The sequence below is a fragment of the Ptychodera flava genome, chromosome 4 (assembly GCF_041260155.1).
Source record: "Ptychodera flava strain L36383 chromosome 4, AS_Pfla_20210202, whole genome shotgun sequence".
NCBI lineage: Eukaryota > Metazoa > Hemichordata > Enteropneusta > Ptychoderidae > Ptychodera > Ptychodera flava.
Window position 1 is genome coordinate 19,098,398 of NC_091931.1, and position 14,856 is coordinate 19,113,253.

General features: G+C 37.0%; 3 protein-coding genes and 1 long non-coding RNA gene across 4 annotated transcripts; 3 read left to right on the forward strand and 1 right to left on the reverse strand.

The window, feature by feature from the left end:
* The first annotated feature begins 4,044 nt into the window (after positions 1 to 4,044).
* Positions 4,045 to 10,076, forward strand: LOC139132144 (TNF receptor-associated factor 2-like). The gene is made up of 7 exons (XM_070698532.1): positions 4,045 to 4,241; positions 7,357 to 7,429; positions 7,783 to 7,884; positions 8,107 to 8,267; positions 8,740 to 8,811; positions 9,023 to 9,109; positions 9,843 to 10,076. The coding sequence occupies exons 1-4, from the start codon at positions 4,045 to 4,047 to the stop codon at positions 8,182 to 8,184; spliced, it is 450 nt and encodes a 149-aa protein (XP_070554633.1). The 3' UTR covers positions 8,185 to 8,267; positions 8,740 to 8,811; positions 9,023 to 9,109; positions 9,843 to 10,076.
* LOC139131107 (uncharacterized) lies at positions 5,357 to 6,223 on the reverse strand. The gene is made up of 2 exons (XR_011552050.1): positions 6,007 to 6,223; positions 5,357 to 5,698 (listed from the first exon to the last, which is right to left on the reverse strand). It is a non-coding gene; the product is annotated as an uncharacterized lncRNA (long non-coding RNA).
* On the forward strand, positions 8,211 to 10,103 carry LOC139132145 (TNF receptor-associated factor 2-like). The gene is made up of 3 exons (XM_070698534.1): positions 8,211 to 8,267; positions 9,023 to 9,109; positions 9,843 to 10,103. The coding sequence occupies exons 1-3, from the start codon at positions 8,211 to 8,213 to the stop codon at positions 10,101 to 10,103; spliced, it is 405 nt and encodes a 134-aa protein (XP_070554635.1).
* A 136-nt stretch (positions 10,104 to 10,239) lies between these two features.
* LOC139132146 (TNF receptor-associated factor 2-like) lies at positions 10,240 to 10,857 on the forward strand. Its single transcript, XM_070698535.1, has one exon. The coding sequence runs from the start codon at positions 10,240 to 10,242 to the stop codon at positions 10,855 to 10,857; it is 618 nt and encodes a 205-aa protein (XP_070554636.1).
* The last annotated feature ends 3,999 nt before the right edge of the window (positions 10,858 to 14,856 follow it).

Genomic DNA, 14,856 nt, shown 5'->3' on the forward strand with positions numbered 1-14,856 from the left:
TGGATAGATATATTCCCATGAATCTATTCCCATGAATCGATTGATCAGATACGTTATCAGTTAATTGATACGTTATTGGTTGTTTTGATGCAGTATTGGTTGACATTTCTACGTTATCAGTTGAGTTGGTCCGCTAGTAGTCCGTTAGTTGAGTTAGTCCGTTCATTGATACGTTATCGGTAAATTTGTTGATTGTTAGGAAAAATTACTACGTAATCGGTTCGTTACTACGTTATCGTTTGTTGATACATCATCGGTAATTTTTTAGTACATACGGTATCGGGTTTGATACGTTATCGGTCAGTTACTACGTTATCGCTTGCAACATTGCCTTTCTCTAGCAAGGCCTCGGGGACATCCATGGCCCTGTACTTCACTTCTATAGAGTATCCTGACTGCGTTTTACCTTTTTAACACCAACTGCGGACATTCTCCGATATGATCGTGTAAAATTGTGTCAAGAGAAAGCCACTGATGCGGATGTACAACAATTGAAATCGGGGCGGTCACTCTTTGACTTAAATCTATCAAAATGGGACATAACTTTAAAATAACTTCAGAATGAGCAAGGAACTGCTAAGACCATGTCGACAAATATTTAGCAGTATAAAAAAATAGTTTCACGCAGTTTTTAAACATGTCCTGCCTCTAAATTTTCAAATATCAGGCGATATCATTATATGTCAAAATGTTTTGACATGTTCAATCGTGATGTTGTGTCGCTGAATTTCCAGGTAATATTACAAATTAATGATTTATGGCCAGACATCCTCGTTGTGCAAGGTCAGAGTCATCATCCTTACTATAAAAACCTAACTTGATATTCGGCCTGTTCTTCTGACAGACTTTTATTCTGTCACCAGTTACAATCTACGTCACACACAATACTAAAATGCTAGGAATACATTTAATTGGTCATTGAATCGATGTATATGTAGAAGAATGATACTACTCAACAAATTCAAAGTTCCCACACTTCTAAGATGATATTCCGCTTTATTTCCCACTGCAAGTACGTTCATAAGTTTGTAAAATCGTTCGAAAGGTGCTTGTAGCTCGTATAAGGAGAATCTCGCTTCATCCTTTCAAATGCAACTAACTCGCCCTACATGCAAGTCATGGACTAAATCGTTATGTTTTAATGAAGTTACGATGGGAAAGCAAAGGGTCATACACATGGGCGTCCGACAAGGCATTTTACGACAAGGGTACTAATGAGCTGTTTTGTTGACGGATGGGTATTTTTTATCATCGGTGGGCACGGAAATTCCCAGCGGGCAATTTTTGAAATAAACCAAGGGTAGGATTCCAACTAGGGAAAGTGGCGTGTCAATAGGGATGTTGCACCCATATGGCGGATGGGGCAATCGGGAACTGTTATAATTGGAATGGGTCAGCGGAAATCTTAGAGATGGAGAAGAGAGCAAAAGTAATGGGCTTGTAAGAAACTGTTCATATGATAAGAAAGAGAGTTGCGAACAACTTTCACTTTTCCCTCCGAATTTTCAATTTTGTTGAAAGTACAACAGGACAGTATGTTAATGAGTAAAATACTCCGGGCTGATCAAAATAAGTATGAGAGTACATCCAAATATAATGGTCGGGTGCATTATAGGTCAACAGTCTGCTTTTTAAAACGTTTATCCATTCAATTTAAATCTGACGTGAACGTTTCTCCAATATCAAGTTATTGGGCTATACCAAATTTGTGGAATAGGAATTTCTATGGTGTCAATCCGCTTACCCCCCCCCCCCCCCCCCCCCAACCACGTTTTTATCGGACATCGAAATTTAGGCGTAATTATGCAGGTAACACACATTGAAGCAGAATCCTGTGCCTATAAACACACTGAAGAGAGCGTTTGCATTAAATAAGTCAAACTTTTTACGAGTACTTACACTGTTGATATGAAGCATTAGTTTTCTGAGAAAAACTATTAAACATTGCCGCAAAAATATTAATTTCAATATATTAGTCAGAAGACCAACCGTCTCACATCTTGTGTGTATTTAGATAGGGATTATTATGAACATTACGTACTCCACATTTATAACAACAGTATTATAACGCTTTTTAAAGCTGAGCAACTCCTAAGCTTTGACCATACACAGTAGACTGTCTATGCTTTGAAACACCTGTTTACGTTGTTTGTTTAGACAGAGTCATTGACATCAAACACCTACATGAGGTAAGATACATGTCGTTTAGGCGGTGGTATTTTTTTCACTTGTCGTGCTGAAAAGTCACGTCACTAACGCTATAGCGCATGATTTGAGTGATCAAGTACATCAAAGTATGTATACTGCTGACTCATTATTTCCGTTCCGGAGCCAACAATTTAGAGTTGACACTTCAAAAAACCCTGACCTTGCATTTTTAGCTGAACGAGTGAAAACTCTTATGTCGTATGTCATACTATCATTCGACTGTGAGAAGTGAATATATCCTTGACAGTCTCCCGAAATTCGTATTGGTAAATTCTCCAAATGTAAATTCCTATGCCAAAATGTTGGAACCCGTCCATACCTCCTGCTGGCACAGGTACTGTAAGAAATGCTTTGAAGATACGAAAGTTTTCAGTTGTATTAGGGGAAATGTGGAAAAGATAAATTTATGAACTCGTGGTTACCGTAAAAGCGTATGGATATAGTTTTATGAACTATTTCATGAGGATTTGGCCAAGCGGTTTTGACTGTAGCGTCTCGGCTAGGTGACTGGATGCTGTACGTTGTGGGTTCGAACCAGATCGAAATCTTACTGTATTGTTCCTTGAATCTGTTTTGTCCTTGCCAATTGTTCGTGTATTTGTTCCCGCGAAGAAATAGCCTTAGCTGATGTAATCATATCAAAAGGAAGGATTGCATTGTTCAACATATTAACCTGACTATGCCTGAAGGTTCCAGTACATAAATAGCCAAAGCTTAAAAATACGACCCCCTTAGTTCAAAACAAGTTTTCAGATGACGTCAGAACACACTTTTTGACACTCAACAATGTTATCAATGATACTTCAAAATATAAAACTACTTCCGGCCTTTGGGCATATCTCACTACGTAATACTATCGTGAGAACAAGTAACGTTTAGAGAACGCTTCAGAATGTTCGTAGCATGTAAACAGCATAAGGTAGACTGATCCCTTTATAGTGGTACCTGTATGGTCCTGCATTTCTCACATCAGAGCGAGATTTGTAGTTGACATCTCTAAAAGTTTCTGCTAAGCAGTACATGCTTTTCTCAGTCTTTACCATAAGCTGTTGCCGCTAGTAAGACCATTTGTGCGGTCTCAAGGAACATCCAATATAGCCTTTGTGGTGACATAACTGTTTATCCATTGTTGATGCTCATCGAACAATGTAAAACATGTACTTGTAAAGGTCATGCCTCTAGCGTGAGGCCGGTCATGCGATTGTATGAGACAATGTTGATCACACTGTGTTTTTCTTTCAGTTGTGACACCATCTTACAAGTAACTTGTGTTAGCTATGTGACGCCGACGCAGGCCTATGTCTGACAAAATTCGTAACTCTGCCTGCTACACAGGGCCGTAGTAAGTAACTACCAAGCTACTAAACGCACAACAAGTCTCCAGTGTCAAGCCTACTGTCAATACATTCTAAAATATGATCCATGTAAGTCTTTTCTAGGTCCCACGTAGACTTGGTTCAAGTCGATGAATTTTTAAGAAATAAAATCACTCGTAATATTCTTGTGTCTCGCCTATTTCACACAAACATATTTGGAATTTGACAGCCCAGGCCAGGTTTTTCTAGGGTTGAACGCGTTACCTGTGAGTCTCCGCAGTAGTGAGGTGGTTTCTGATTCTGGGAGAGATTCCCCTGTATAGCGTGCACCCATCGCCTTCACCCCACTCACACATTTCAAATGAAAACAGAACACAAATCATCGCGTTCACCCCACTTAAACATTCACAAATCAAAAACTTGAACCAAGCCTGGGTTCCAGTTGGAAATTACCATATATCGAACAATCTAGAATTCTGATGTAATAATCACAGGGTTTTGCGTATATATCGTCTATAAAATGAACGTTCCGTTAACGCTGTTCCCAGTATTAAAACATCAGCTGGTAAAAGCCATGTCAGGCTATGCAAGAGATCTATTTCAGGAACAACTTCCTGAAAAGTATCTGTGTAATACATGCCATGGCGTATTACGTGAGGCAGTACAGACATTCTGTGGACATCGATACTGTAGGCAGTGCTTTGGAGAGATGATAAAGTAAGTATGAGCCTGGCAGGCTGCCTGCAGAATGAAAAGTGTCTCCGTCTATTTCTTTGCCAGTCTGTCAACAATTAGTGACAATTTCGTTCCCTTCAGAGAGACTGCCCACTCGTTTCTTCTGGTAGAGATTGTTAAAAGCCTTTTCCCATTTAAGCTTACTCATGCATGGTTTGCGATATCTGCAAGCCATAATTGACCTAGAGTCATCATTTTAGAAAATGGCCCATTAGTTTATGGGTCATTTTTCTATATCATCATTGTTATTCATCATTACTCGTGATATCATTTGTTCATTCTCGATATTAATTCAACAATATTCCCTTTGTATTCGCGCTGCGGGATACTGATACGCATACGTCACTGCAGTGCGATAAGGATTTTTCTATAACCAAACCACGGTTGCTGCCATCGCAATCCGCAATGCTTGTGAGTGCTTCATCAAACGCCACGGCCCCAAAAAGCTTCAATATGTTTTACTTTGATTAAAATTTCAAGCTGTTAAGTAACAAAATTATTGGAACAACTCTAACATTTCAAATGAATTAAAATAATTTATCAGGTATTTTAAAATACTTTTAGAAGAGGTTATAATACATGATCACGTACGTTAATAGTCTTTAGTCTCTATCTCAGCTCACATGAAACCACATGTTACCTACAAGTTCAAAAGGAAATAACAATAATTTTACAGTTATTAGTCACCCACATAAAAGTGACTAATAATAAAACTAGGTAATGCTAATGTAGGCTAATGATTAGTCTCAATTCATAATGACTCATATAAGTTGATTTTAATATTGATAAAGATACATGTAGTTTGGGCGATTGGTACATTGTTCACTTTTCGTGCCGAGTACTCAAGTATTTCGATGTTTCAGGCAAAAACACGTCACTAACACTATTTTGCATACATATGAATTGAGATATCAAGTAGGTCAAAGTAGGTCATATGCTGACTCACTATTTCCGTTCACGTGTTCAAAGCAGGCGCTTACTTTAGAACTGCTGTTTCATGAATTCTTTATAACGTGGAGTTGATACCCAAGGGGATTTCCGCAATTTTTTAACCTATCACGTAGAGTTACACTCTCAGAAGTTTTCCACGACGATAATTGTTAGAATTGGCGAATTTATTCTGTTGATCATTCAGTTCGAGTGACTAATTCCAACCGTGAAGGAAAAGACAATGATGCTATAGCCTAATGAAATACTTAAATAAAAATGATGCATTTCGATATTTGTGTGCATTGGAGAACGTACAGCGTATGCTTCTTCGATCATGCAGAAGAACTAATACAGGCAATGGCAGACTTACCGAAAATGCTGCTTCTAATCTCTCCTAGTGAAAAATTCTTATGCCAAAAATGCAAGAATGTCTTACGTGAACCGGTCCAGACAGCCTGTGGGCATAGGTATTGCAGGAGGTGCCTTGAAGATGTGCTTACGTAAGTTTTCTATGTATCAGTAAAGGAAAAATAGTGAATTAGTGATCACCTTAGGAGATACGGGGTATGTGAAGAGACCAGAGAGAGTTCGATTAACTTCTCACTGAAGGCTGATCTCCGTCTATCCTGTAGATGAAGTCTCAATCTGATTATCTCACATGCCTTGGCTTTCGGTCCATACTAAACTTGCATTACCTGTTGTTGACGACACTGATGAGAAAAATGCCTACTCACCAGGACACGACTGACCCGCTTGAAAAAATGTGAGTGGAGTCAGCTTGCCTTGCCGTAGTATTATATAGCATGACGGAACTGACCTTTGTAGTTTGAGCTCAATGCCTGGCAACGCCGACATGCAAATAATAATCCCTCTATGCTGCCACGAACATCTACCAAAAACTCCTGTGCCTGGCGACATTCCACAACCGAACGAACGTAAAATCAAACAAAGAAAACTAGTTTTGAAAATGTGAAGGCAAGGCCTACGCGAACAGCAGTGTATTACATACTAGGAAAACGTTCTACCGGGTCACGTAGATGACCCCGACATGTCTGCACACGATACCAGCTGTTCTTTTGTTATGTTAATTTGTGGCGTCCTATTTTTCTCAGTGTGGAATCATGAATAATCTCTTTTAAAAATGTTCAAATGTATTTTATGAACAATTAAAAATATCTTAATATACAATAGAGAATAAATATATACCACCTGATTAAAATGAAAATTTGATGGAAGAATGTAAAGAATGTATCACAAAAGACCCACAATGACGTATTTTGCTGATCCTGCATTCTTTTTGCTGACTCAATGGAAACTACTGCATTTTATGTGCTGACTGATTGGAAATATGTTATAAGATCATTTCGACTCGGAGAGGTAACACTAGCCATGGCGGGCCTCCCGAAAAATTTGTTAGTAAATTCACCAAATGAAAAATTCTTATGCCGTAAATGTCATAACGTCTTGTGTGAACCCGTCCAAACCTACTGCGGGCACAGGTACTGCATGAAATGCTTTGAAATTATGTAGGTTTTCAGTTACATTGGTGGAAAAGATAAATCCATAAACTAGTGGTTACCGTAACAGTGCATGGATATAGTTTATATGAACTATTTCATGGGAAAGTTGTTCTCTAAATCTGAAATGGTCTTCACTAATTCGCATTATGTCAATATGAAGGATTGCATGGGTTAACACGGGTTAATGCGTTCAGGTTGATAATACTGAATTTGACAATTACGAAACCCCGTTGTTGTCCATATATTTTTGAATACTCCTTCAATATTCTGATATGGAACCATATACAAATAGGATACAGTGTATGTAAATTTGACAGTGATGACAAATAATATGCAAAACCTAAAAATAGATGAGCTGGTGGGACATTAATTTAGGGTGTGCAATATTAAAAGGAAGATTGTACGTGAAACTGAAGCAGGAGTTTCAATTACTGTAAAAAATTATAAAGGAGGCTGCCTCTTTGGTAGTCACACTTTTTTATGCGTGAAGATATCAATATTCTTTATTCTCTGTGAGAACTGAAGAAACTAATTACATAAACTTCGATTCTAGAGGTAAGTTTCATGCCTGAATTGATTTAAGGGGAAGTTGTGGTCCTAACATCGATCAAGCAGACAACTAATGATTCTCATATTTCACCATCCAGGGAAGGTTCCAGCAATGTCTGTATCGCCTGTGAAAGAGAAGGTGTACTGGATTCTTTGATCAGCTTTGATGAGGTAATAACAACATTCAGTCATTCTTTGTTATATTGTTCGTATATGTAGCTGACAGCCAAGAAACGAGAAAAACGGAATCTACAGGTATAATTTTGATAAAGTCACCAGCGAACTTTTTTGCCACTCAGTAAAGAATGTTGCGACATCAAGTGATATACAACGCACACCGTTTGCTTTGTGATCAGTGTGAACTGTAGTTGCTAACAACAGGATTCACGTGAAGGCTTTGACTTTCACAACAATATTAACGATGGCGATTCTTACACTGAAGCTTGCCACGAAGAGGCTGTATCTTACTCTTGAAATACAATAGGATCTTACTTTAAGGATTTTTCAAACATTCTGTTCTGCAGATGTACAACGACAGAGCAATACGAAGAGAACTCAACGAACAGAGAGTGCGATGCCTGAACAAAGGATGTGGATGGACTGGATTCTTCAGGGACTATGAAAATGTAAGTATAATCATTCAAAATTGGCCAGTGTTTTGCGCACTTGCCAAAGTGAAGTAATTAACATTTCACTTACTTCCATGACACACATGAAGACAACTTTAACGTAATTTTCCTATCTTTTTCGAAAGGTATATGACGGTGTGAAAATCTGATTTTGCTGAAGTAATGATATCGTTAAAAAGTAAAAATTTTGACAAGATATTACATTTTTGTCACCTGTAGCACGTTACAATTTGTCCCTTTGAGATGATATCTTGCATCAAAAGTGGCTGCAACGACAAATTCTGCGGGAAAATCTAGCGGAACATCTTGAGAAGCAGTGTCCCATGCGAGTGTTAGCTTGTCCTCACTGTAAAGAGGAAATCACTCACGCGGAGCAGGAGGTAAGGCGATTTTATACGCATGCGCTGTGTTGCAATCAATCTAATTCAATTCCGATGAAGAGATGAGTCACACTTTCATGCTATCGTGCTGTGATCTTTTTTCCTCGGTCCTCCCTCTGGACAGCAAAAAAAAGAGACCACAGCACGATAGCGTAAATGACAGCCCCATCTTTACATCGGATTACAATCAGATTGTGCTGCAAATATTATAACATTACTTAGTTTGTGTTTGTCATTCTGCAGTCTTGTGCACAAATCCCCTCTGAAGGAATCTCATCCCTTTACAAGTACAGAAATAATCCCGCAATGCGCCACTCTTCGGAATGAAAATTAAGATCAGTGTGCTGACTAAGTGTGAATAAGCAATCATGTTTTATACACTGCAGCTTGTGATTCTAAAATTTAAAATACGAATACCAATATGTATTAGAATGTACGTAATAATGCACATATAACCAATACCTTTTTGCAGAGTCACTTCAGTCAGTGTCCCAGTTATCCAGAACAATGCCAATTCTGCGAAAGAAAATTGCAACGACAACAGGTACGACATGGCGTTCCTTTCTCCATGTTTGTTAACAGAAATTTCCAACGCTTTGAATTTCCCTGAATTTGATATGAAAGTAAAATGAAAAGTCAGCAAACATGACCACGGCGGAAGATTCATTCCAGAGGTCAAAGGTCTTTTATCCATGTCGTATACCCCCATAACTCTGTTTGCTTATCATAAGACCTTTTCTTTTTTGCCAATATAGATAGATCAACATGTAGACCCTCAAAATGGCGACTGTGAAAGAAAACTAGTACACTGTGAATTTCGGGAAGTCGGTTGCACTGCAATGGTAAGTCTCCGTGACATACACTCATAGCTATGTATCATCACGGTCCCTTTTGTGGAGGGACCGTGGTATTATGTTCTCTAATAACTATCACAATTAATTACATTTTTAAAGATGTTAGAATGTTAACACTTTCAAGAAGATAAGGTCAAGAAGAATAATTAAATTGTTCCTCTGAATCACTGCTTCTACCTAACCTGATTTGGATTTGTGTTTTGGGGTTTTTTGGTGTGTTTTTTTTTGTTTTAGTTTTTTTGTATTGTGACAAATTTATACTTCTGCATTACAGTTTTGTTTTTCTTTTACTGCATTTAGCTTTACACAGTTATCATTTCCCCTCTCGAAGCATGTAAAAACGGTATGATTTGTTATATGTAACGACTCTGTTACTGTACACAGTTTGTTAAAGCTAGACTTCAAGTCATCACTAACATGAGAGAAATTTGCTGGTTCGTAAAAACCGAAAAAGAAGTTTCGCTCACCGCAGCTGTAGCTCTGCCAAAATGGTTCTGAGGAGCAATAATTTTATTTTTATCTTGCTTCAATATGTTCTTCTGAAATAGATAGAGGAAAATTGCAGTTTTGAATACATTTCTAGTATTTCACCCAATATAGATTTTAGCTTCAACATAATCGTCAAACGCATGGTGACTTGCAAGGGTAAGAAGGTCAGTTACACTAACCACTATCGTGCTCCGGACTGTCATACATTTGTGTCTGAACTTACCTTCTCAAGGTGCCTAAGAAGAATATGGCGGATCATAGACACGGTTCCCTGGGAAACCATCTCCTCATGTTGATGCAAACCTTTATTCCATTCCTGGGAATGATACAAACAATTGATAGCGATTCCAAAGATGTGCGAGAATTGAAATCGGCCGTTGAACGTCAAGGAAATAAGATTTCTGAAATTGAAGATGAAAGGAAGAATCTTGAGCAGACTGTGAAGGAATTGGTGACCTTGAAGAATGACAATCACAATAAAGTGTGTGCATAGAACACAGGGGCACAATAGAAAAACTGGAACATCTTCTAAAGGAGCTGAAAGATTCGTTCGTACTCTCGGCACCAAAGTGTCCACTAGTGAAGGCGTTATCGCTGTTCTCAATAACCAGCTAGAACAGACAACAGACATGGTACAGTCACTGCAGAAGAAACACACAAAAGACAAAGAGATCATTGAAAGTTTCGAAAGGAAAATAAAAGCTCAAGACAGAATCATCGCTACCAAAGATGTCGCCTTGGCCGAACAGGATATCAGAATTCAAGCTTTAGAAATGTCTTCGTATGACGGAGTCTTGGTTTGGAAGATCTCCGACTTCACTCGTAAACGAAACGATGCAATGAGCGGACGAACTACATCCATCTACTCTCCATGTTTCTATACGAGTCGCCACGGTTACAAAATGTGTGCTCGAGTTTACCTGAATGGAGATGGGATGGGCAAGGGTAATCACGTGTCACTGTTCTTTGTCATCATGAAGGGACCCTTTGATGCTCTTCTTCGCTGGCCATTCAGACAGAAGGTCACCTTCATGTGGCTGGACCAGAACAACAGAGAACACGTCATCGATGCATTCAGACCTGATCCTACTTCGACTTCTTTTAAGAGACCACAGAACGATTTGAATATTGCCAGCGGATGTCCCCTCTTTCTGCCATTACCGATGTTGGATAGTCCACGTCATGCTTACGTAAAGGATGACGTCGCATTCATTAAAATATTTGTGGATGTTTCTGATTTGAATTGAATTTATGTGTTTTTTGTATATTTTATATTTCGTTAGCTAAGAGGTTAGTCAGTCAGTCAGTTCATTTAAAGGATCAAAAGGCTTTATTGAAATACAGTCTCAGTAATATTTACAAAGGATGTAACATGCATCTTTTCTTTCAAATATTCAGATGGATGACAAGTGCTTGGAAGACAGCCACCCTAGCGTGTGATTCAAATCGTTATCACAGTGCGTTGTTCATATTCCTCCATACTTCACTCTAAAGTTGGAATGTCTCAGTTATTCTTGCCATAATCCGCTCCTTTTACAGATAAATATAAAGAGTGGCATTACTGTTTTAAAATTATACAATGTTGAGAAGTCAAACTGCTGCTTTAGGCTGAGGTAAACATCAATATAAATGTTTTGACGATCACTTTGCAAGATGACTATCCAAGAATATTACGTAAAATCTTACTTTCAATATTGATCAATATAACGATGATCAGCATCAAGCTACCTTTATCACATACATTCTTACTTCTGATTAGACAACGCCTCATATTTATGTATAGGTGCTTATGAGTTTTTACTGACTGAAATGCCAACAATATGAAGCAAATGAGAACAAACTGTCGCTGTGGTATTGTGTCGGATATTTATATTTGTTTTGAGACCGAAATTCACCTGTGCTAGAGCACAAGTGTGATGTTTTTGTACTGATATTTCGGTGTTGTTTCAAATATCTACATTGATAGCATTTCGTCTTTCTATGAATATATTTGGTATCAACACGATTGGAACTAATTTGGGCTAATTGGATCTTCATATTTTTCAAATTTCTCAAAAATGTTAGGTGCTATATTGCTGAATGTTGCGATTCATAGAAACAAGTGTGCAATTTAAAAAGAAATGCAGATGAGCCTATATTTACAGATCAAAACGACCTCACTTCACCATCCGATTATCCCAAATTAGTTCCAATCGTGTTTATCTCTAAAAGCTTTAATAATGATATATTCCCGTCATTAGAAAGCTTATAAAGTTCGAAACAAAGTTCTTCCTTTTACTTCAAACATTTAGAGTCAGAAGAGCCAGTAGTTAACGAATTCGCATTGGTTAAAGTATAAATACATTTTTTGTCGATGTTTTTCCATATTAACGTTGACCTGGTCTTCACTAAAACAGTTCAATAGCACCAAATTTACACGTGTGTAAGTAAGCCGAAATAATTTTATATTATTATTATTATTATTATTATGATTATTATTATTGTTGTTGTTGTTGTTGTCGTTTATATTACAATCTTATTTTCATTAAAGCATTTATTTTTACCCGCATGGTGGCTGCTTTACAGAATTCCACTAAATTTTGTCACTTTGGGTCAATGTTGACGGGTGGTGCTGGCAGGGTACGCTTACCCATTTCGGACGCCTGGTACCAGCAATAAGCTATCGTTCAAGATGACCCTATTATTACTCTCATTTTCTGTCTGTTTCTTAAACTTAGTAAATTATTTATTTACCTTGAATGGTACTTAATTTTATCGTACAAACTTTCGTGATTATTTATTTCCGTCAAACTATCTGTAAATGAAGAACTGTTAAATTTTATATTTTGATGACATTATTTTACAAATTATGTATTTACAAAATGTGTATTAACAAGGACAAGTTGACCGATTTTGAGTGTAAATTATTGACCAAGACTAAGGTTTATTAGTAAAGTGACCAATTTACCGAACAATTTAGCCAGTGCAATACTCATAAGTTTAGTTTTGTAACTTATGAAAATTACAAAAATCGATTTATTGTGATGTTGATATTCAATTAAATATATCGTGTGCATTTTATTATGTAGTTATTTGTAAAATATTTATATTTCATAGATAATTTAAATTTGTTATTAACAGGTTTAAAATTTTGAAAGATATGTATTCATTGTGCATTGATATCGTTTGAAGTTATCATATGGTATGAAACGCACAGCATCATAAGGTGTTTATGTCGTTTTTCCACTTAAATTTTAAACTAAGTGTGTGACGTCACCATGCGATATCATCATGAGATCTATGTCGGGTAATGAAGACTTACAAGTAAGGACGAGTAAAATTTACAGGTAACCGAATTTATTTACCAGAGGGTAAAAGACTACTCCGATAAATATGAGCAGATAAAGTATTTAGGGTGGAATCATATCTGAAACAAAGCTTTCTGTTTTAGAGTTGTTATCCCAACTTGGTGAACCTTTCGATATATTTACCTTATTCATCTTACATTTACAATCTCCCGAAAATGTGGGAACAAAACCAGTGACAGTTACCGTGATGAAAAATCGATATTTTCACAAACCTTTACAAATCGTGTTGTCAAACTCCTTCCATAGACACTACCTATATTTCCTCAATTTGAATAGGGCTTGCCCTATTAACATGGATTACATAGATCCATGAACTGTAGGTTCCTTAAAAACTTTTCACAAATTACATGTTAAAATATTCAAAGCATGATTTCAAGAAGGCAAAGTCCCTATTATGAACAGAAAAGAAGCCTAACAGTTACTGATGATGATTTAGAATGAATATGCTGATAGATGAAAATTACCAAAATTTCGCACAATCGTATTCTAAAACTATCTTTACAGAATTATGAGGAAAAAAATGCAGGAGCACATTTTATTTTCTTACAACTGTCAATTCTTGTATTTTAGGGTGCTGATAGAATTTCATTTTAAATCTAAATTCTATCATTACAAATAAGAGTAAGTAGCTAATATTTTAATTTGGCACTTGGTACTTTAAGTTGAATACAATGTCAAACCAAAAACGAACAGGTGCAATTTATACAATTTAACCAGGCTGGAATAATGCTTACTGTGTTATACCAATCAAATTTGGTTTAATGAAAATAAATCAAAGTAACAATATTCGAATATTGCAAAAATTAAAAAGGATTAACTTTCCACTGGTATATCAGACGTATAAAAAGATTTTAGATCAGTCATCTGTATTCATCTTGATTGTTGACAGATTGAGCAAAATTAAACAAGTGTAACCCGAAATAGATGAACAGGTGTTTCGTGTATGAAATCTTCTTGTAGTGATGAAGTATTTCTATTGTGATCAATAAAGTTTTACAATCTTGGACTAAAGTGTTGTTGTCATTGATGAATGACTCACTGATGCATCAGAAGCCATCTAGAATGTTGTTCTCAAGTATGGTCTCCTCACCAAACGTACTTGATTGTGAAACTGGAGAGAGCCTCGGAAAAAAATCATAAAACATCTTTGCTACCGATCCTCACAACCATATTCTAATGAAATGTACAACAACCTTTGTAAAAACTTTCAGCTGCCCAAATTGGAGTGCAGACGAGCATTTTTAGATACTAAATTCCTGTAATTGTAAACTCTAATTACAACATATCTGATGTACTTGCACAGATTAATTTTTATTCTCCCCCTATAGCTCTGCGTCGTACTCTTCTTTTTAGACCTGCTTCTAGACGTACCCTTACTTTTTTGACAACACATCTAATTGTACAAAGTTACATCTTGTATATGCAAAGTTGATACACATTTAGCCGAAATTTATATTAACCTGTCATACCACTAAGCTATTTTACACTTTCAGCTTTCCACGCCATTGGTCCACTGACTACATTACGTAGCCGTGAATGACAGGTACTCCTATAGCCACTGCAGCTTATCGCCATAACCATTAAACGTTTGTTCACGCAATTCTCAACAGTCTACATAAATCAAAGGTATGTCAACAAGCTATTGCCATTGCTCCTATCAATGCCTACTAACGTAGTAAAGCACCTTCGAGATTTGTTGCTACATGGCGAAATGAAGGAAACAACTAAGGATTGATTGATGTCGAGACAACTAAGGATTGATTGATGTGGAGATTCAAAACTGCCTTAGACTGAGGTTAGACAAAATGTTGCAAGTTATTCAGGTCATAGTTGATTGACATGTTGAGGCGACTTTCGCGCCTCTTTCATGCAATAAAGTTTATTCGTTGTTACACGCCA